The sequence below is a fragment of the Babylonia areolata genome, chromosome 18 (genome assembly GCF_041734735.1).
Source record: "Babylonia areolata isolate BAREFJ2019XMU chromosome 18, ASM4173473v1, whole genome shotgun sequence".
NCBI classification, from domain to species: Eukaryota; Metazoa; Mollusca; class Gastropoda; order Neogastropoda; family Buccinidae; genus Babylonia; species Babylonia areolata.
In genome coordinates, this window is record NC_134893.1 from 16356795 (window position 1) to 16378231 (window position 21437).

General features: G+C 40.9%; 1 protein-coding gene across 5 annotated transcripts in view; it reads right to left on the reverse strand.

Moving 5' to 3' along the window:
* Positions 1-1912: 1912 nt before the first annotated feature.
* LOC143292527 (uncharacterized) overlaps positions 1913-21437 on the reverse strand; it is a 138321-nt gene continuing 118796 nt past the window's right edge. For 4 of the 5 annotated variants that reach the window (XM_076602894.1, XM_076602893.1, XM_076602891.1 and 1 more), the window contains 9 exons: positions 17879-18079; positions 12770-12994; positions 11066-11223; positions 10626-10802; positions 9163-9318; positions 8737-8837; positions 6523-6652; positions 5687-6079; positions 1913-4768 (listed from right to left, as the gene is read on the reverse strand). In XM_076602894.1, the coding sequence (XP_076459009.1) occupies positions 4520-4768; positions 5687-6079; positions 6523-6652; positions 8737-8837; positions 9163-9318; positions 10626-10802; positions 11066-11223; positions 12770-12994; positions 17879-18079 (1790 nt within the window). In that variant the 3' untranslated portion in view covers positions 1913-4519. The remainder of the gene's footprint in view (positions 4769-5686; positions 6080-6522; positions 6653-8736; positions 8838-9162; positions 9319-10625; positions 10803-11065; positions 11224-12769; positions 12995-17878; positions 18080-21437) is intronic. The other variant, XM_076602892.1, reaches the window with a different exon arrangement.

Below are 21437 nucleotides of genomic sequence, written 5' to 3' on the forward strand. Positions count from 1 at the left end.
AGAAGATCCCCAGCGTTTCATGGCTTGCGATTTTGTGATGTATCAATCTGTAAAATAAGATGATGTATCATACTGTAACACGAAATTGATAATATACATTTTTCAAAAGAAAAGACAACCCGAGAAAAAAATCTCACACGCAGGCGCACACACACCTACACCGGCGCGCGCGCACGCGCGCGCGCGTGCACACACACACACACAGAGGCGCGAGCGTGCATACACACATCACACACACACACACATCACACACACACACAAACACAGAACCACACACACGCAGACTGCACACTCACACACTTAAACAAACACAACACATACACACGCGCGCGCACACACACACGTGCATGCACATAGATAGTTCCTAGCTCTGGCTGTGTAGTTCATGTGGCTGTTCATGTATTAGAATAGCTTGGAGAGGATAGAGTTCATTTTCTTATTCATTGTTTCGTTTCGACAGAAATTAAAGACTGTCCACCTTTCGATCTCTTTCTGTCTGTGTTGGTTTCTACCAGTGCGTCTCTGACTCCGTCTACCCCTATCTTTGTGGTCTACTTACACTGAAAAAAAAAACCACACACACAAACACACACGCACGGATACACACACACGCACACACACACACACGCACGCACACTCATACACTGTATACTCACACACACACTTAAACACACACAGCCACATCCACACACACACGCACGAATGCACACACACACGCACGCATTCACATACGTACACTCTCTCTCTCTCTCTCACACACACACACACTGATAAACACATATGCAAAAACTTAGGAGTGTGTGTGTGTGTGTGTGTGTGTGTGACCAGGAGTTAAAATGTGTCAGTGTATATGCGTGCGTTTGTGTTCATGCCTGATTTGTGAAACATTCTGCAATATTTGCAACATCTAGCCTACACGTAGAACTGCTTTTCTAAAATGTTTTGTGAGAGTCTCTCATATGTTTTGATGATCTGCAAGATATAATGTCATGAGAAAAGTTTATTGTTGCTTTTAGTCCAGCCGACCACACAAGACCACACCAGGACTGTCAAATCATACAGATGCTCGCTCAACCACGCCAACACAAAGCCATCACATCTACAAAAAAACAAAAACAAAAACAAAACATAAACAAAACATAAACAAACAAAAAACAAAAAAGAAAACATAAAGACAAACCTAAAAAAACACCGTTCATGACACATTATACTAACCTTTTGAGCTCCTTGGTGCAAATAAGACAAGGCCGTGCTCAGAACGTCAGCCCCTTCCGCTTAATGTATCATGCCAGAGAAGGAAGAAAAAACGGCAGAAATAAAGAGAACAATAGTAGTATGTAAAGTAGGATGTGTGTGTGTGTGTGTGGTTTGGAGAGGGGTGGTGGTGGTGGGGTGGGGGGGGGGGGTGAGGGGGGAGGGGTGGCTTAAGGGGTGATGGAAAGAGGTGATAACTGAGACAGGAAAAGAAACAAAATGTGGCTGAGGTTAAAACTGAGGAAGAACTACAAAAAATTGAACTGACTGAGAGTAACGTTTAACTAGCTTAAATATTCCTATAACGGGATTAAGCATGCTCATGTGTGTGTGTGTGTGTGTGTGTGTGTGTGTGTGTGTGTAGGTGTGTGTGTGTGTGTGTGTGTGTGTAGGTGTGTGTGTGTGTGTGTGCAGGTGTGTGTGTATGTGTAGGTGTGTGAGAGTATATTGGATGTAAGTGGATGGTTGGGCCTGTGTGTGATTGTTTGTTGGTGGAGGATGATGCCTGGGTGTCTGTACGACTACCACACACACAAACATACATACACCACAAACATTCACACACAGGCACACACATGCTTGCGCCCAAGCATTCACATACCTGTACATAACTCGTCACTCCACAGATAAAAAAAACCCCAAACCAAAAAACAAAACAAAATTAACAATGACTTAGATTTTATTGGACAAGATTTCACAGCTTGACTGGTAACACTGTCCATCAGAACCTGACTTTTAATCATAAGTTTACACTATACAGCAAGAAAAAGCAAACACATCTTAAGCAGCAGGTATTTATGACATAATACATGCACACAGCCAAACATTTCCGAAAACGATACATATACAAGATAATAAAACTTCTTTATGTCATTAATTATAATTCAAAATAAAAATTAAAAAAAAAATTTCATCCCAACTAAAAGATGATAAAAAGGGAATAAATATAACTGTAATCTTATCCAAGATTACTTTCACAGGAAACATTGTTTTTAATGATAAGTACAACTTTCAAAATAGTTCATACTATATCTCATTACAATTAAGAAGATTTTATCTAAGAAAAAGACACCTATTACAATAGCTAACTGATGTTGGAAAGAATGTGAAGACTCATTTCCACAGCAAATTTACAAATGTTTTGCTCCACCGGAAAAATCAATCAGCATCATTCTTTCAGTTAGTTGTATGAGATTTTGAGTATTAGAAACTATTTTGAATGTTAGATCAATGACATTTTGGAATATTAAAAAAAAAAAAAAAAATCAAATCATTTACTAAAATCTAAACACTATTCAAAGTAATGGGAAAGTAAATATTTTGTACACACCATTCAAATGAACAAAGTCAAACTGAGAAGCAGAAAGGAAATGCAATGTATTGCAACTACAACACTTACAGTAATAACATATGATTTTTCTTGTTGTTAAATATATATAGTCCACAGCATACACAGAACACTTGTTGAATAATGAGATAGCACCAATGCGCAGCAACCCTAAAATATATCACATCCACAGATTTTGCAGCCATACAGACTTCGTTTTTGTTCCATGTAACATGTCATAATTTGCATAAATGTCTATACATACCACGTACATGAATAGGCAACACAAGTTTATCATATTCAGCATGAAACTTGGTGAGATTCTTTGAATCTTTGGCAAGATCTTAAAACAGTTTAAGTTCAGTGGGTGTAGCGGTGATCTTGAAAAGAAACAGTGTGATAGTGAGAAACAGAAGTCACTGAAAACATTTTGACACAATGTAGTTCTGTGTATCAAGAACACTATCACTGTTCTTTTAATAAACAGTGGTAAGCCTTACAAATATTTTACACATTTCAATAATATATTCCTCTTATGTTCTTCAATAATAATAATAATCATAATAAATCTATCAGAATAGGTAACCCTGGACTATCACTTTATAATGTATTCAATGAATCCAAACATTTTAAAAAGATAACATTTATTATCATTCCTCCCGATTTCCTAAAAAAAGATACACAAAACAAAATATACACCATCCAAATAAAAAGTATAAAATTTTTCCATCTTTAGTCTGTTTCTCTTATCAAATGTGTTTAATTGCAATCGGTTTTACATCAAAGATTTAAAAAAAAAATGTATAAAAGAAAAATATTAAGTTCAAAAGCCAATAACGCCCCATCATGACTGCTTCAACAATACACAACCGTTTTCATTTTCATCTTTAAAAAAAATCTACATGCAGTAGGTATACCCATAAAATAGAATCATCTTTGCTGTAAAAAGATCTGCACTTGTCATGACTGCTCTTCATCTTTATGCATGGCTTTCGAAATACAGGAATACGTTCATGGACAGTTGAGAGTCAAACATGAATCTGGAAGACAATAACAATGTACTTTAACAAAGCCACATACAACATTCAGTAGGTATTTCATGGAAGTCCTTGAAAACATCATTGCTGTATTTTTCTAAAGCAACAATTCACACCTGATGTTGATGGAACGACAGTAGTTAAGTATGGATGTGATGATTCGGATCTCTTATAAGGTGTCATCATAACTTGCATTTTTTTTCACCTGTTACTCTTTCAATGGTTTTCATTCATTTTACAAATGTGAGCTTAAGCTTATAAAATCATTAATTATGTTACAGTTGGGCAGAGTAACTTGACCTGATTTAAATATCGGAGAGCAAGATTAATAATTTCTGAAGGATATTTTTTTCATTACCATCATAAAAGTGTCGTAATAATTCATTTTGATACAAAAAGATGTATGTGTTCTCAAATCCTATTTCTTATTTACTGCATCACTCATTTGCAATGATGACTGTTTAAGCATTTGACATGACCAAAAGTATGGGTCACAAAGTAACACTTATAATTGCACAGACACAGTTACCGCTCATGCAAAAAAGAAAAAAAAAAAAAGAAGAAAAAAAAAGAAGAAAAACACAAAAACAAACAACCGTCGCCCCCCCAACCCCCCAAAACAAACACCTAAACTCAAGGAGAAAAAGAAAACAAAATATATTTCATGGATCTGCACCATAGCACGACATGCATACTGTAAGTACAATGTTGTTTTTTGTTGCCAAAATGCCAATGATGTTTATTCTTTTTGCAGATACACACCGTGAAGACGATAATCAAACTGTACTGATCTCGACTGACAGCAACACACTTCAACAAGCAAATTATCTTCTCTTCAATGATGGATTTTTGAGACAGTTGATGAAACACACGATTTCATTGGCTGGTTTGCAACTGCCATTTAGCTGCTGACTTGGCGGCGCACCTTGGTGCGGACAACCTGCAACATGATCAGCTTGCGAGCTCCTGTCTTGTCGCCCAGGGCAACAATGGTGGACTTGTCCCGAGACATGGTCACATGGAAGATGTCCACACCCGCATTGAAGTTGCAGATCTCTGATCCGTTCTTCAGCCTCCAGAGGCGGATCGTTTTGTCTCGTGATCCTGACACGATGATCTCACTGTCTGGGGAGATGGCGCAGCACCACACCTGATAAAAAAAAAACCCACAAAAAAACCACAATACATTACAATACACATACAAAGAAGTGTGATAGTTCTAGTTTCTGTTAGCCCCTCAACCAGTTTATGTTAGCTCTGCATACTTGACAATGTTCAAGTAGAAATGTCTTTTCATCTGTAAATCAATAAATATTACTCTACACTCTTAACAATGCCAGTGAAGCTGATAGAGAATGCACATTTGAATAAATACCCTCTTTCTAACCTAGTTCATATTTAACATACAACTATGCAATTACATATTCATATGCATCTGTTTGCAAATGCTCAAACAAACTGCAGCCAACCAAATGATCTTTCAAGCAATCTACTTACCAAACAACTTATCAACAAACCAAAAAATAATAAAGCAATCTACTTATAAGCAAACTGACAAACCAATCAACCAACTGATTGATTCACCCAGCACCCAGCCACCAACCAACCAGCCAACATAGAAACGCAATGTTTTGTATTGTATTGTGTTGTATTGTATTACTCTTGTCAAAACAAATTACGTAAAATTTGGGCTACTCTCTCCCCAGGGAGAGCATGTCGCTACACTGAAGTGTCACCTATATCTGTTTTCTTTTTTCTGCCTGCATGTGTATTCGTTTTTCACTCAAAGTGGATTTTTCTGCAGAATTTTTGTTAGAGACATTCCTTTTGTTGCCATTCGTCCTTTTTCATACGCCAAGTGCATGCTCCACACGGGACCTCAGTTTATCATCTCACTTGACTGACCAGCATCAAGACCACCACTCAAGGTCTAAGAGGAGTGGGAGAAAGTACTGCTGAGTATGAGATTAAATCTTGTGCTCTCAGATTCTCTTGCTTCCATGTTAGACGTTTTAAAACCACTAGGCCATCACTGCACTCTTATTCAAACATTCCCACACACACGCACCTCATCAGTATGGCCGCTGAGAGTGTCGATGTGTCGTTCCGTCTCCATGTCCCACAGCTTCAGAGTTCCATCCGTTGACGCCGACACCAGGTACTTTCCATCCTCAGAACGGGCCACCGCCTTCACCTCACGAGCATGTGCGTGCTGCCCTGTACCCGACAGCAGCTGCCGACTCGGCTGACCTGTGCGCATGCTCCAGATCACCAGGTCTCCATTACGCAGGCCCGTCACCGCCTCGTCCCGTGGTAGGACAGCAGTGCATTCTGGGTTGGCATCCAGGCGGAGGATGGAGGGGTCCGAGACAGTGTATGAGGTAAGAGCCATGTCGAAGACGACAAACTCGGCAAAGTTGTCAAAGCTGTTGGTGAATCCAGCTATGATGTAGCGGTCGTTCTGACAAAGGGAAAATCATTATTATTATTATTTTGAAAAGTATGAATCATTAACACATCCACTGCTTCTGATCACCTTTCTCTCTGTTGAACTGATTTAGGTTTTTGCCATGTAGGTGCCATGTGCTCCAGCTCTCTTCATCATCCATCTCTTGGTTTCAATGTAAAGCAGAGCAGTAAAAACAGCAGAACACAAACTTTATCAAATATCTGTTATCAATGACAATAAATTATTTGCCTTAAACTGTTTGAGATGTCAGCCCCAGCAACAAGCATACATGTTTGTTCTCTCTCTCTCTCTCTCTCTCTCATACACACACACATGTACAAACACACATGCATTGAGGAAATCAACATTCATTACTGATACCTTCTTCCCTCAGTCAATCTGCCCTCTCTAACCACCCTATTGTGCACACACTGATACAAGAACTAATGATTTACCTGAGACAGAGCCAAGAAATGAACGTAGTCATTGTTGCCGACAGGAGCATCATAGCGCATGTGTTTGATTGGCTGGTTACCGAGCAGGTCCCACACAACCACGTTGGTTCCACCACCAAACTTGTCTGACCTGTTCACACAATTCATTATGTTACATAGATTATGTCTGACCTGTTCACACAATTCATTATGTTACATAGATTATGTCTGACCTGTTCACACAATTCATTATGTTACATAGATTATGTCTGACCTGTTCACACAATTCATTATGTTACATAGATCATGTCTGACCTGTTCACACAATTCATTAGGTTAAACAGATCATGTCTGACCTGTTCACACAATTCATTATGTTACATAGATTATGTCTGACCTGTTCATTCAATTCATGATGTCAAACAGGTCATGTCTGATCTGTTCTCACAATTCACTGTGTTAAATAGATCATGTCTGACCTGTTCACACAATTCATTAGGTTAAACAGATCATGTCTGACCTGTTCACACAATTCATTAGGTTAAACAGATCATGTCTGACCTGTTCATACAATTCATTAGGTTAAATAGATCATGTCTGACCTGTTCATACAATTCACTATGTTTAATAGATTAGGTCTTAGCTATTTACACAGTCATTATATCAAACAATGTCTGTTCACATGATTCATTATATCTGATAGGCCATGTGTAACTTGTTCACACCATCTATAATGTTAAATAGATCATGCCTGACCTGTGGCAGAATGGATCAGAAACTAATATGCAAATATAGTGTCCGTGAGGTTGTGGGTTCGATTCCCACTCTCACCTTTTCCCCCCAAGTTTGACTGAAAATCAAATTGAGCGCCTAGTCATTCGGATGAGATGAACTGAGGTCCTGTGTGCAGAATGTACTTGGTGCGCTGAAAAAGAACCCATGGCAACAAAAGTGTTCTCCTCTGGCAAAATTCTGTAGAAGAAATCCCCCTCTGATAGGTAGACAAATATATATACCGTAAAGTTCGGTCTATTGAGCGCACTGGTATATAAGCCGCACCCACTAAATTTTGAAAAAAATTGAACTTCATACACACAGAAGCTGCACTGGCTTATAAACCACACTTATTACTGGTACCGGAACACATACCGATACTACGGAAAAGCTGTCAATACTGTATGTTATGAAATAAACGCAAGAGGAAACAATACAAAGCAAGTGAAAATACTGCTAGTGCCACACACACACACAAAATAAACACAATGAAAATAAGATCCATAATTTAGGGATAGTCAAATTTATTCAACGTCGTCCTGCTCACTGAATCCACTGAAATCTTCGTCTTCAATGTCTGAGTGGAAGAGAACCAGCACAGCTTTCTCCGCCATCTTGTCACTGACTTCAGCCTCACTTTCGTTTGATGAACATGAACACAAGGTGGACGTCGCTGCTGGTTCGTTGCTTGCACTGTCATCTGCTAGGTCGATTGCCTTCAATTTGAAGGCTGCATCATAGGCATTTCGTCGCGTTTTCGGCATGATGAGGGTGTGCGCTTGAGCAGAGTAGACCTGAATGCTGATCTGAATGCTTTAATGACTGCGGATTTGATTTTTAAATCGTGAACAGTTAGCACACTATTCTGAAGCTCATCCAAAAATTCATGGACAGAAATCATGATTTTGGTGAGTCAAACTTGAAGGGAAGCTTAGACAAGAACGTGACAATACCGGGATCGTTAAAATCCTCAAATAAGCCGCATCATTGTATTAGCCGCAGAGGTTGAAGCTGGGAGAAAAAGTCGCGGCTTATAGACCGAACTTTACGGTATATGCATCCACTCAAGCCCTGACCAGTGCGTTGGGTTACGCTGCTGGTCAGGCATCTGCCTAACAGATGTGGTGTAGCATATATGGATTTGTCTGAATGCACTGACACCTCCTTGAGAAACTGAAACTGGAACTGACCAGTTCACTTAATTCCTTATGTCAAGACTGATCTGTGCAATTACATCACATGGCAAGTTTGACCAGTTCAAACACACAATCATTTATATCAAGTCTGACCTGTACAAACAATTAGTTATGTCAAACAATTAGTTATATCGAAGTTTAAATGTAACATAAAACATATAACCACATATACAATATATAACATATATTACATAGATACCAGTGGACAATATCACAATAATGACAAACACAACTACAAACAAGAGACAAAAAGTCATCATCGCACCTGGCAAAGACCACTTTGTCATTGTCGCTCATCAGTGTGAGAGCAGAGCACACCTCCACATCCGACATCTCAAGCGCTCTCCCCGTTGTGAAGTCCCAGATCTGAAATTTCATCAAAACCATCAGGTTCATTGGCTGACTCTGGTCCCACTACATGTACAGATTTTGACTGTGGTCCCACTACATGTAGACTTTATAACAGTGGCCCTACAAGAGAGAGAGAGAGAGAGAGAGAGAGAGAGAGAGAGAGAGAGAGAGAGAGAGAGAGGAGACAGACAGGCAAACAGACCGACATGCAGAAACAAAGACGGAGAGAGAGAGAGAGTGCATATGTGTGTATAAGTGTGTGCATGTGTATGTGTGTGTGTGTGTGTGTGTGTGTACAGAAAAATCAACAACTACAGACAGGGAACATGACAGCACCAACCTGCAGCATGTAATTGTGGACCCCCTTGGGTATAGACGACTGGTTGGCTTCTAGGTCAGCATTGATGGCGCCCACCAGCAAGCGGTCATTGCAAGCCAGGTGAAGATTGGTAGACCCCACTGTCTCTCCTTGCATGATTCGTAACAGCTCTCCACTCTGTGTGTGCGTGTGTGTAAAAACAAGCCGTAACCACAGTCAGTATCCATATCATTGACTCACTTGTGTAAACAAAGTGAGTCTATGTTTTAACCCAGTGTTCGGTTGTGTGTGCGTGTGTGTGTGTGTGTGTCCGTGGTAAACTTTAACATTGACATTTTCTCTGCAAATACTTTGGCAGTTGACACCAAATTAGGCATAAAAATAGGAAAAATTCAGTTCTTTCCAGTCATCTTGTTTAAAACAATATTGCTCCTCTGGGATGGGCACAAAAAAAAAAAATAAAGAATGAAACCTAATTATATGCAAACTGCATTTACTGTTATATTTATATTTTTTGTATTCTCTAAACTTGGCACTTTGATCTGATATTCTGACCCAACAACAAGAGCAGTCATTATTATCATTTTCTGTTCAAACAGGAACTTCTTTTGCTCAGCATGGAAGTTTTATTTATTTTGGAAACGTTTTGGTGCAGATAGTAAAGAAGGGAAATTACTCTGTAATTAATGCTAGGGGACTTAATTTACTTTAAACTGATCTTTCTCATCTTAAACATTATATTTTGAAATTATACTCAATACATAAAAAGCTTGGATTTAAAAAATTTTTTTTTATTTTTTAAAGTGTATCAAGTGAGACTTGAAGGCCTTGCCTCTCTTGTTTTATGTTGTTTTAAGCGCCAAGAGAGAGAGATATATAAAGAGAAAGTGAGGGAGAGGAGTGGGGGGGGGGGGGAGGATGGAATGGGGGAAAGAGAGGGGGAGAGGAGAGAAAGAGAGAGAGAGGGAGACAGAGAGACAGAGACAGAGGGTATGTGTGCTTGTGCGTGTGCGTGTGCGTGTGTGTGTGTGTGGTTGTATTGCTGTGTGTGTATGTGGTTTTGTTCAGATGTGTTGTGTCTTGACTCGACCCAACTTGACTCAACTCTATCAAGTGGAGTGGAGTGGTGTCATGTTGTGTCCTGTCATGTCATGTGAGTGTGCATGCATGCGTGTGTGCATGTGCATGTGTGTGTGAGTGTGCGCATGCGTGCATACATACATGCATGCATGCATGCATGCATGAATATATATGTGTGTGTGTGTGTGTGCGTGCATGCGTGCGTGTGTGCTGGGTGCTAATTTGTGTGCATTCCTGTTTTTTTAGTTTAGCATCTTTTCACAAAAAGTGGTATTAGTAATAGTAGTGCATGTATGCATGTATGTGTGCAGTGAACAGAAAGAAAGAGATACAGAGAGGAAATAAAAAGAGAGAAAGACCAAAGACAGAAAAAGAGAGAGGAACCCAAAGAAAGAAAACCATACCTGCATGTCCCAGACTTGAGGTGGACCCAGACTGGATCCAGTCACCACACTGTGGCCGTCATTGGTCATCAGGCAGCAGTCCACCCGCACCTCCTCTCCCAGGGCACCCGGCGGGACACCCACCACCTGAGACCCTGCATAGCCCTGCATTTGCTGCTGGCCAGACACTGTGCGAACCTGCGAGCGAGCAAGGACGTAAGACAGCGTTTTGAGGTATTGTACATGTAGTGTGATTATGTGTGTGTGTGTGTGTGTGTGTGTGTGTGTGTTTGTGTGTGTGTGTATGTGTGTGTGTGTGTGTGTGTGTGTGTGTGTGCGCGCGCGTGTGCATGTGTGTGTGTGTGTGTGTGCGCGCGCGTGCGTGCGTGTGTGTGTGCGTGTGTGTGTGCGTGTGTGTTTCCTTACTGTCTTGAAATAATGGCTGTAACTAAATTGCTTACTGTCTTGACAGAATAGTTGTAGCTGGACTGCATGGTGGAGAATCCTCCTGCTCCTCCCATTGTTCCAGTCTGAAGGGTGGAGGATGGGTACCCTCCTCCTGCCCCTCCCATGGTTCCTCCCCCTGCTGTCAGGGTGTTGCTCTGGTAGTTTGACATGCCTAGGTGAAAAAAAAGAAAGAAATCTATTGCATATATATGCAGAGATACAGAATGAGAGAGGGTGGAAAGAAAAAAAAAAAGAAAAAAAAAAGAAAACACACACACACACACACACACAACCACACACTAAAAGGAAAACAAAAACAAAACAAACACAGAAATGTATGCATTCTCCATTGCATCTTTGATTCAAGAGATATACATGGAGAAGAATCTAGATGTGTACAAAGTGATTAGTCTTTATAGACCTCATCGAGGCATTTGACGCTGGTGTAGGGAAGGGAAGGTAGCATTTCAAAAAGGGAATTTCTTACATGACATAGATGGCCCCAGAATGATGAGTCATTTAAAGCGACATCAAGAAAGCTGATTTTGGAACGGCATAATTATGCTGAGAATCAAACTCAGAAATGTGGAATCCAGGGGGAAGTCTAGGACAAGGGGAATCACACAGTATGAAACACTTATCCTTGGCCATATCATAGAGAGCCCTACACTTTGTGGTTAACAGATGTGGAGAGGTGGCCTCAAATTGACACACCTGACTAGGGAGTGAGTGAGTGTCCATGAGTTCGAGACCCATGTACAGATTGGAACTCCCCCCCCCCCCCCCCCCGACTAGACCTTCAGTGGGGTCTGGGTGCTAGTCTTTCTGATAAAATGATAAACTGAGGTCTCATGTGCAGCATGCATTTAATGCAAGTAAAAGAACCCATGGCAAGAAAAAGGTTGTCCATGGCAAAATTCTGAAAACAACAAGAACAACCACAAAACCCCACTTTGACAGTAAAACAAATGCACATGCTAGCAGAATAAAAAGAGAAAGAAAAAGAATAAGTCTGAACTGTGATAGTGTGTTTTCCCTGCAGACAGCAGCCCAGATTTCACACAGAGAAATCTGTTGTGACAAAAAAAACAAAAAAACAAAAAAAACCCCACACAACACAATAAATACAATACACTACAAATCAGACACACACACTGTGCACATAATCATCTCCCTTACTAGTGGCCATATCATACAATACACTACAATTCACATGTACACTGCACACACAATCACCTCCTTTACCAGTAGCCATATCATACAATACACGATTTACACAAACACTGCACACAAAATTACCTCCCTTACCAGTGGCCATATCATATAATACACTACAATTCACACACACACACACACTGTACAGAAAATCACCTCCCTTACCAGTGGCCATATCATATAATACACTACAATTCACACACACACACACACTGTACAGAAAATCACCTCCCTTACCAGTGGCCATATCACATAATACACTACAATTCACACAAACACTGCACACAAAATTCCCTCCCTTATCAGTGGCCATATTATTTAATACACTACAATTCACACACACACACTGTACACAAAATCACCTCCCTTACCAGTGGCCATATCATATAATACACTGCAATTCACACATACACTGCACACAAAATTCCCTCCCTTATCAGTGGCCATATTATCTAATACACTACAATTAACACATACACTGTACACAAAATCACCTTCCTTACCAGTGGCCATATCGTAGTCTGCAGTACTGCTGCCTCCCCCGACACCGCCAGCCTCGTAGTGGTAAGAACCCATCCCTCCACCTCCTCCATCCACGGCACTTCCGCTGGCCGACCTCACGTGACTCGTCTCCTGGAACGTGCTGGAGTAGCCTCCTCCTGCTGAGCCAGCAGAGGCTGTGGAACCAAGATGAGCTCGAACTGGCTTAGGGGTTCCAATACTGGTACCTACAGGTCCGGCAGGGTGGGAAGGGTCGCACGCACATCAAAGAAAAACAAGAAAAAAACACACACACCAGGACAGAACCATCCTGTTAGTAAGGCTGACACAGCTGCGTAGCAAGAAGAAGACAGAGAGAAACAGAACGGAGAGGGACTAGAAAGAAAGGGAGAGGAGGGGAAAGAAAGGAAATGTGGGCTGTTTGGGACCACATTCTCCACATCAAAGAGAGAAAGAGAGAGAAAGTGTCCAAGATGAGAGAGGAAGGGCTGGGGAGAAGGTTGAAGAGTGTCTGAAGGGAGACCATGAAAGGTGAAGTGAAGATGAGGCAGTGAGACTGGTCAGTGAGATGGCTACCATACAGTCACTATCCGTTACAGTGTGAAACGGTACAACATTGACATCAAATCACTTATCAGTAGCTGCTATCCAAAGGCAACCACTAGGAGAATCAGAAACACATGTGATTCACACACACATTTTTTGGTGCTGCGGATGAGAAATATGACTAGATTTTAGACTACTCAGATTTACACCCCTGAAAATTCTAGCTGCTACTTCACATACACCAAGTAACAATTGGCAGGCATTATATGTCGGTCACAAATACTTAAGTAATCTCTGTACACTAAATGTAAAATAAGTTCACACATACCACAACCATTCATTTCTTGTTTCTAACCTTTAGGGCCTTAATAATGATTTGATTTAAATCTTATGTCAAAGCAGTGCTCTTTCTGAAGTGGATAAATCATTTACAGAAAGATCAAAATTAATGATTCAAACAAACATATTAAAACTGAAAGCACACCATACTTTTAGCAGGTTAAAGATTTACTTACTTGAAAATCACCTGAATGAGAGAAACTGATCATTGCAGGATATAAAATTAATTGCTTGTGCTCTAAAAGCCATTTGGCAATGAGGTCTTCAAACACTGAAGAAATTACTAAAGATAACTGACAAATATGTACCAGCCAATGAATTGCTCTATATGCACCGTAACAATACACTAGAGATGCAACAAATAATTTTCCATGAATTTAATTCTAATTTTCAAAATAAAATTTTGTTGCTTTCTATATTTTTTTGGTTTTCTTCCAGTTCTTTACATCACTTTTCACAGGCAGCTTTGGGAAGTAAGTCACTGGAGTGTGACTTTTCCCTGTTGTAATTGTGAACACAACTTAACTATGATTGGTATCTCCAGATGATTGTTAGTGCCATTGCCTAGATACCTGATTTTTTTGTATTTGTATTTTGTATTTCTTTTTATCACAACAGATTTCTCTGTGTGAAATTCGGGCTGCTCTCCCCAGGGAAAGCGCATTGCTACACTACAGCGCCACCCATTTTTTGTATTTTTTTCTGTGTGCAGTTTTATTTGTTTTCCCTATCGAAGTGGATTTTTCTATAGAATTTTGCCAGGGACAACCCTTTTGTTGCCGTGGGTTCTTTTACATGCGCTAAGTGCATGCTGCACATGGGACCTCGGTTTATCATCTCATCTGAATGACTAGTGTCCAGACCACCACTCAAGGTCTAGTGGAGGGGGAGAAAATATCGGCGGCTGAGCCGAGATTTGAACCAGCGTGTTCAGATTCTCTCGCTTCCTAGGCGGACGCGTTACCCCTAGGCCATCACTCCACAGGCAACGAAACTGCTGCCATATTAGGCATACAATTGGCTCTCCTCTCAGAGATAATTCATATGGCCCCCAGTTGCTGTCTTTATGTGTTTATATTGTCCTCCAAATTCTCTCCTCCCCCTTCTTATTCATTTATTTTTTATCTATTTATTTTATTCCTCTTTTTGCAAAGTTAATTTGTAATGACAGAAGGACTGTTAAGTTGTAACCTGTATTTGTTTTCCTCCACTATCATGTTAAAAAAGAAAAAACAAATCAATCTATATATCTATCCATCTATCCTTCTCTATCTATATATCTATATATCCACAGTCTACAAATTGATCTGATTGTAACACAGCTCTATCATGAAAGCATTTCATAGATAGTAGGTAAGTTACACCCATTCTGATATCAACCTGTGACATTAAATCTTGCTCCATTTTAATATAATTATTTTGGATGCAGCTGACACCAACTCAATCACCCATAGCAACATGCAGATATATAAGGTTTGTGAAAAAAAAGAACAAATTAGTAATCCCACACACTCTACTTTCATATATTTAAAGTTAAACTTGTCTTTATTCTTTCTTCACGTCCAAGACACACTATTGAAAGGTTCATGCTAAGACTGTTGACACACAAGCAAAGACATTAGGATTTTTTTTTGGGGGGGTCTAAAATTTTTTATTAGTCACCACACAATTAACTGTTAACTCACGATAAAAAGAAACTTCCCTTCACCAATACAACAACATAAAAAGTATAACTCACAGCAGAGATGGAATAGAATTCAAAACAGACAAATAAATACAAGAAAAAAAAGACACTAAATTTGTGGATCGAAAGTCCAAAGTCCTGTTTGTGTGCATGCAGTTAGTTTTCATTCTTATGAAAGACAGTTTCTATCTATGCAACTATCTAATGTTTGGAGTGGATGGCAGTCCCATGCAGCAATCCCAGTGTCATGGAGGTGACAAAGATGCAATGAAAAACCATGAACTCAGTGAAATGATGATGCAGGGAAAGGGGGTGGGGGAGACAGAACAAAGAGAAATTAAAAAAAAAAAAAAAAAAAAAAGGAGAAAAGAAGAAACCATCACAAAATTAAGCATAACATTTCTTTAAAGAAATCTTTTTGTCCAAGTTTCATAAAAAAAAATGTCTTGTAAAATCAGTTGAAACATTTATTGGTACAAAAAAAGAAGTACTTCATCAATTTTAAATTATTCCTTTTGATATCATTTTCATAAGAAGACACTGAAATTGTTTTTTTTTTGTTTTTTTGTTTTTTTTAATTTCAATTCTGAATCAGTACATTATTTTCATATGCAAGCTAACATTATGCATACAAAAATGGCAAAATATGCATTGATAAATACCATTTCATGAAAACCTAAACTGTAATTTGATGATGCAAAAAATACATGAGTAGATTTAATGAATCATTTGAAAATAAATGAAGCAAGACAAAGAGATAAGGATATTTTGGAACAATGTAAGACCAAAACTGTCACAGCTGGAACAACAAATTAAGATAACTCAGGTATTATCATCCTTGCGTTTGGTGCACAACAAACTATGTGAGACATGCAGCCTGGTCATCTATCAATGTGAAGCAGAAAAAAAGAAAAGGAAAAAAATAGTTAGGTCAAACAAAAGAAAACTTTTTTTTGTGCAAAAACTCAAATCAAAGTTGTTTAAAAGCTGGTGCATAGTATAGTACTGACTTGTTAAAATCTACAGGTAATCTTTACATGTGTGTGTGTGTGTGTGTGTGTGTGTAAGTGTGTGTGCATCTATGTATATGCGTGCATGCATGTGCATGTGCGTGCATGTGCATACATGCATAAGAGATATTCACAATTAAAAGTCCAGTATCCAGACCACCAAGTCAAAGAGAAGTGAATGGATGAAGTAATCACTGTCCTTTCTGAGGCTTGATTTGTTCTCCAAGTGGTAGAGAGAGAGAGAGAGAGACAGAGAGAGAGAGAGAGAGAAAAACAGAGACAGAGACAGAGAGATTTTGTATGAGTATGAAATTCCCTTAATCTCTTTGATTCCTGCAGTATCTGACAGGCTCTCAAAGCCTGACCAGTGTGTTGGGTCGATGTGTAGATCTGACATCTGACCCCCATCCTGGTACTCCTCTGTAGCCACCCCTCCTATCACCATCCTCCATTTCCCTTGGTTTTGCTGGTTTTTTTTTGTGTGTGGTTTTTTTCACGACAGACGTGGTGCAACATAAATGGATCAGGTTGTACTTTTTGACGCCTCCTTGAAACTGAAACTGAAATTCATACATGATGTTACTTACAATATATTATAAAAGTACATCTAAGAAAATGATGCCATCAAAGTATCATCACACTGTTCTCGTTGAAACACAAAAATTAAAGGAAAAATCTGAAAGGTGAAAATGAGCAAGAAGCCAGGAGATTCAAGAGGGCAGAGAAAATAAATGGGAAATCTCATTCACTTGCGTTGTGTTTCTTTCTTCCTCAAGATAAGATAACCCCAAGCAGACAACAGTGACAGTCAATCAAAGAGGGTGAAGGAAAAAAAACAACACAACTTTCAGAGCAGGAGTTCATGCTTCTTAAAAACAAAACAAAGGAAAGTGAATGCAGGTATGAATCCAGCCATATCGTGCAGTCACCATCAGAAGTCCATCAGTCAGACTGTAATATTATTGGATTTTCACATGCACTAGTCCTGATGTAGTTTATTGTTCCAAGTGGCATGCATCACTTTCACCACCCTGCTACAATTAGCTTATAACCTCCTACATGTCTGCATTTGCGTAGGAAATAAATAATGATGTCAAACATCCAGCACTCATTTACAGACACCATAATTTATCATCTAAAGAACTTCTACCCATTTCTAAAAATATATTCTACTCTATTTTTGTGTTAGTGATAATAAGAATCATTCATGTGATCTTTTGTGTAGAGGTTTTATCATTAACAGCTGCAGACACCTGTTAGACAAAAACCCTCAGGCAGTCAAAAGAAACACGTGTGGCACAATGAACAAGTACTGCTGTACCTGGACAAGATTTGACGTCAATGATATACGGCAATTCCTAAAATATTCAGACAGAAAGAAACCTTACTGCGAAGTGTTTCATTCAACCGCAAGGATGTCAGCTCATTGGCTGCGTGAACCAACAGGATATGTTTGTTTTTTCCATTCTCTGTTCCTTATCTCACTGCCTTGCCTCACCAGGGTGGGGGTCCCTGGATCTGCCCCACTTCACCTTTGTTGGAGAAAGTGCCAGTTGCACGCAGAGTGGCTGTGTCATACGCCTCACCTCCTTGACCCCCTGCACCCCCACCACCCGCACTGCCGGAGGAGGTCTGTGACATGTAGAAGTTGCTGAAGGAGCCACCGCCAGCACCACCTGCCCCTCCCGCACTTCCTGCTGCACCCCCTGCTCCAGCCCCGCTTATAGCACCACCTGGTGGATGGGAGGGAAAGAACTCTTGGTTGTCAAGGTTGTGACTGCATCGGAGATTATCTGTGTGGTTCTATGTTTTTGGGTTTTTTTTTTGTATTTCATTATGATATTCTAATGTAATGTGCCTTGTCTGAAAAATTCTATTATTGTTGTTTTTGTCTATCAAGACAAGTGTCATATATAAATATCAAATATATGATGCAAAAAAAGATGTACTGTGTCATGTTTGTGCCAGGTTTGACAGGAAACAGAGAAATCTCCGTGCCTTATGACTAAAAACCATGTAGAAGGCATACATCTGGCAATGATAGGAAGAAATGGCAGTTTGCTGACAGTTAAAACAAAAACAAACAAACGCCCCCCCCCCCCCCCCACCCACCACCACCCCAAAAAAAATCAAAGCGAACATACAAACAAAAAACCAACAACAGCAGACTCCATGCAGATTATTCACTTCACCTGAAAACAGCCATAACTTATTTACAACTTGTGCTTAATTCAAATGAACAAAGTTTGTTAGCAAAAAACTTGTCAGGTCAGTCACAGAAAGAATCACAGATGCTAGGAACAGATGGAAATCTGGCAATCCCCAAACTGCTCTGCATCACTACTGTGTAGGCATGTAAGAAACATGAATGCTTTCAGTCCACAATTTTGCATATCTTTCAACACCAAGCTGACACTTCTTTTTCCTCTTTAATAAAAAAAATAGTGATTTCATTTTGAAATAAAAGATGTGTACACACACACACACACACACACACACACACACACACATGCAAGCACAGAAAACACCCCTTACTCCTCCCACCCCCATACGCGCGCAAGCATGCACGCATGGTCACACCTGTTACAGTTTGGTCTGAACTGACTGACATTATCTGAGAAGACTTTACATTACATGGAGAAAGAAAGAAAGAAAGAAAGACAGAAACCAACAAAAACAGAAAGAAAGAATGAAAGAAATAAAACAAGCACAAAAATAAGAAAGTAAAGAAAGAAAAGAATGAATGAATGAAAGAAATATAAAAAAAAAACCACAAAAGAAAAGAAAGAAAAATGAAATTAAAGAAAGAAAGACAAGACAAGACGACTCCAAACCCACACTCCCAATCATAAAGAACAAACAGACCAACAAACAGACAGACAGACAAACATACAAATAAACAGACAAGCAAACTGACAAACAGTAAGACAAACAACTGACCAATGCCGCTCACACTACAGCAGACAAACAAACAAGCAGGCAAAGGACTGACCAGCCCCACCCACACCACAAACAAACAAACAAACAAGTGACCAGCCCCGCCCACACCACAAACAAACAACTGACCAGCCCTGCCCACACCACAAACAAACAAACAAACAGACAACTGACCAGCCCCACCCACACCACAAACAAACAAACTGACCAGCCCCGCCCACACAACAAACAAACAAACAGACAGACAACTGACCAGCCCCACCCACACCACAAACAAACAACTGACCAGCCCCACCCACACCACAAACAAACAAACTGACCAGCCCCGCCCACACCACAAACAAACAAACAGACAGACAACTGACCAGCCCCACCCACACCACAAACAAACAAACAAACAAACAGACCAGCCCCACCCACACCACAAACAAACAAACAAACAAACAGACCAGCCCTGCCAGCACCACAAACAAACAGACAAACTGACCAGCCCCATCCACACCACAAACAAACAGACAAACTGACCAGCCCCACCCACACCACAAACAAACAGACAAACTGACCAGCCCCGCCCACACCACAAACAAACAAACAGACAAACTGACCAGCCCCACCCACACCACAAACAAACAGACAAACTGACCAGCCCCACCCACACCACAAACAAACAAACAAACTGACCAGCCCCACCCACACCACAAACAAACAAACAAACTGACCAGCCCCACCCACACCACAAACAAACAAACAAACTGACCAGCCCCGCCCACACCACAAACAAACAAACAAGTGACCAGCCCCACCCACACCACAAACAAACAAACAAACAACTGACCAGCCCCGCCCACACAAACTGACCAGCCCCACCCACACCACAAACAAACAAACAAACAACTGACCAGCCCCGCCCACACAAACTGACCAGCCCCACCCACACCACAAACAAACAACTGACCAGCCCCGCCCACACAAACTGACCAGCCCCACCCACACCACAAACAAACAAACAACTGACCAGCCCCGCCCACACAAACTGACCAGCCCTGCCCACACCACAAACAAACAAACAAACAAACTGACCAGCCCCACCCACACCACAAACAAACAAACAAACAAGTGACCAGCCCCGCCCACACCACAAACAAACAAACAAACTGACCAGCCCCACCCACACCACAAACAAACAAACAAACAAACTGACCAGCCCTGCCCACACCACAAACAAACAAACAAACAACTGACCAGCCCTGCCCACACCACAAACAAACAAACAAACAACTGACCAGCCCTGCCCACACCACAAACAAACAAACAAACAACTGACCAGCCCCACCCACACCACAAACAAACAAACAAGTGACCAGCCCCACCCACACCACAAACAAACTGACCAGCCCCGCCCACACCACAAACAAACAAACAAGTGACCAGCCCCACCCACACCACAAACAAACAAACAAGTGACCAGCCCCACCCACACCACAAACAAACTGACCAGCCCCGCCCACACCACAAACAAACAAACAAGTGACCAGCCCCACCCACACCACAAACAAACAAACAAACAACTGACCAGCCCCGCCCACACAAACTGACCAGCCCCACCCACACCACAAACAAACAAACAAACAACTGACCAGCCCCGCCCACACAAACTGACCAGCCCCACCCACACCACAAACAAACAAACAAACAACTGACCAGCCCCGCCCACACAAACTGACCAGCCCTGCCCACACCACAAACAAACAAACAGACAAACTGACCAGCCCCACCCACACCACAAACAAACAAACAACTGACCAGCCCCGCCCACACAAACTGACCAGCCCTGCCCACACCACAAACAAACAAACAAACAAACTGACCAGCCCCGCCCACACCACAAACAAACAAACAAACTGACCAGCCCCACCCACACCACAAACAAACAAACAAACTGACCAGCCCCATCCACACCACAAACAAACAAACAAAATGACCAGCCCCACCCACACCACAAACAAACAAACAAACTGACCAGCCCCGCCCACACCACAAACAAACAAACAGACAAACTGACCAGCCCCACCCACACCACAAACAAACAAACAAACAAACTGACCAGCCCCGCCCACACCACAAACAAACAAACAAACAAGTGACCAGCCCCGC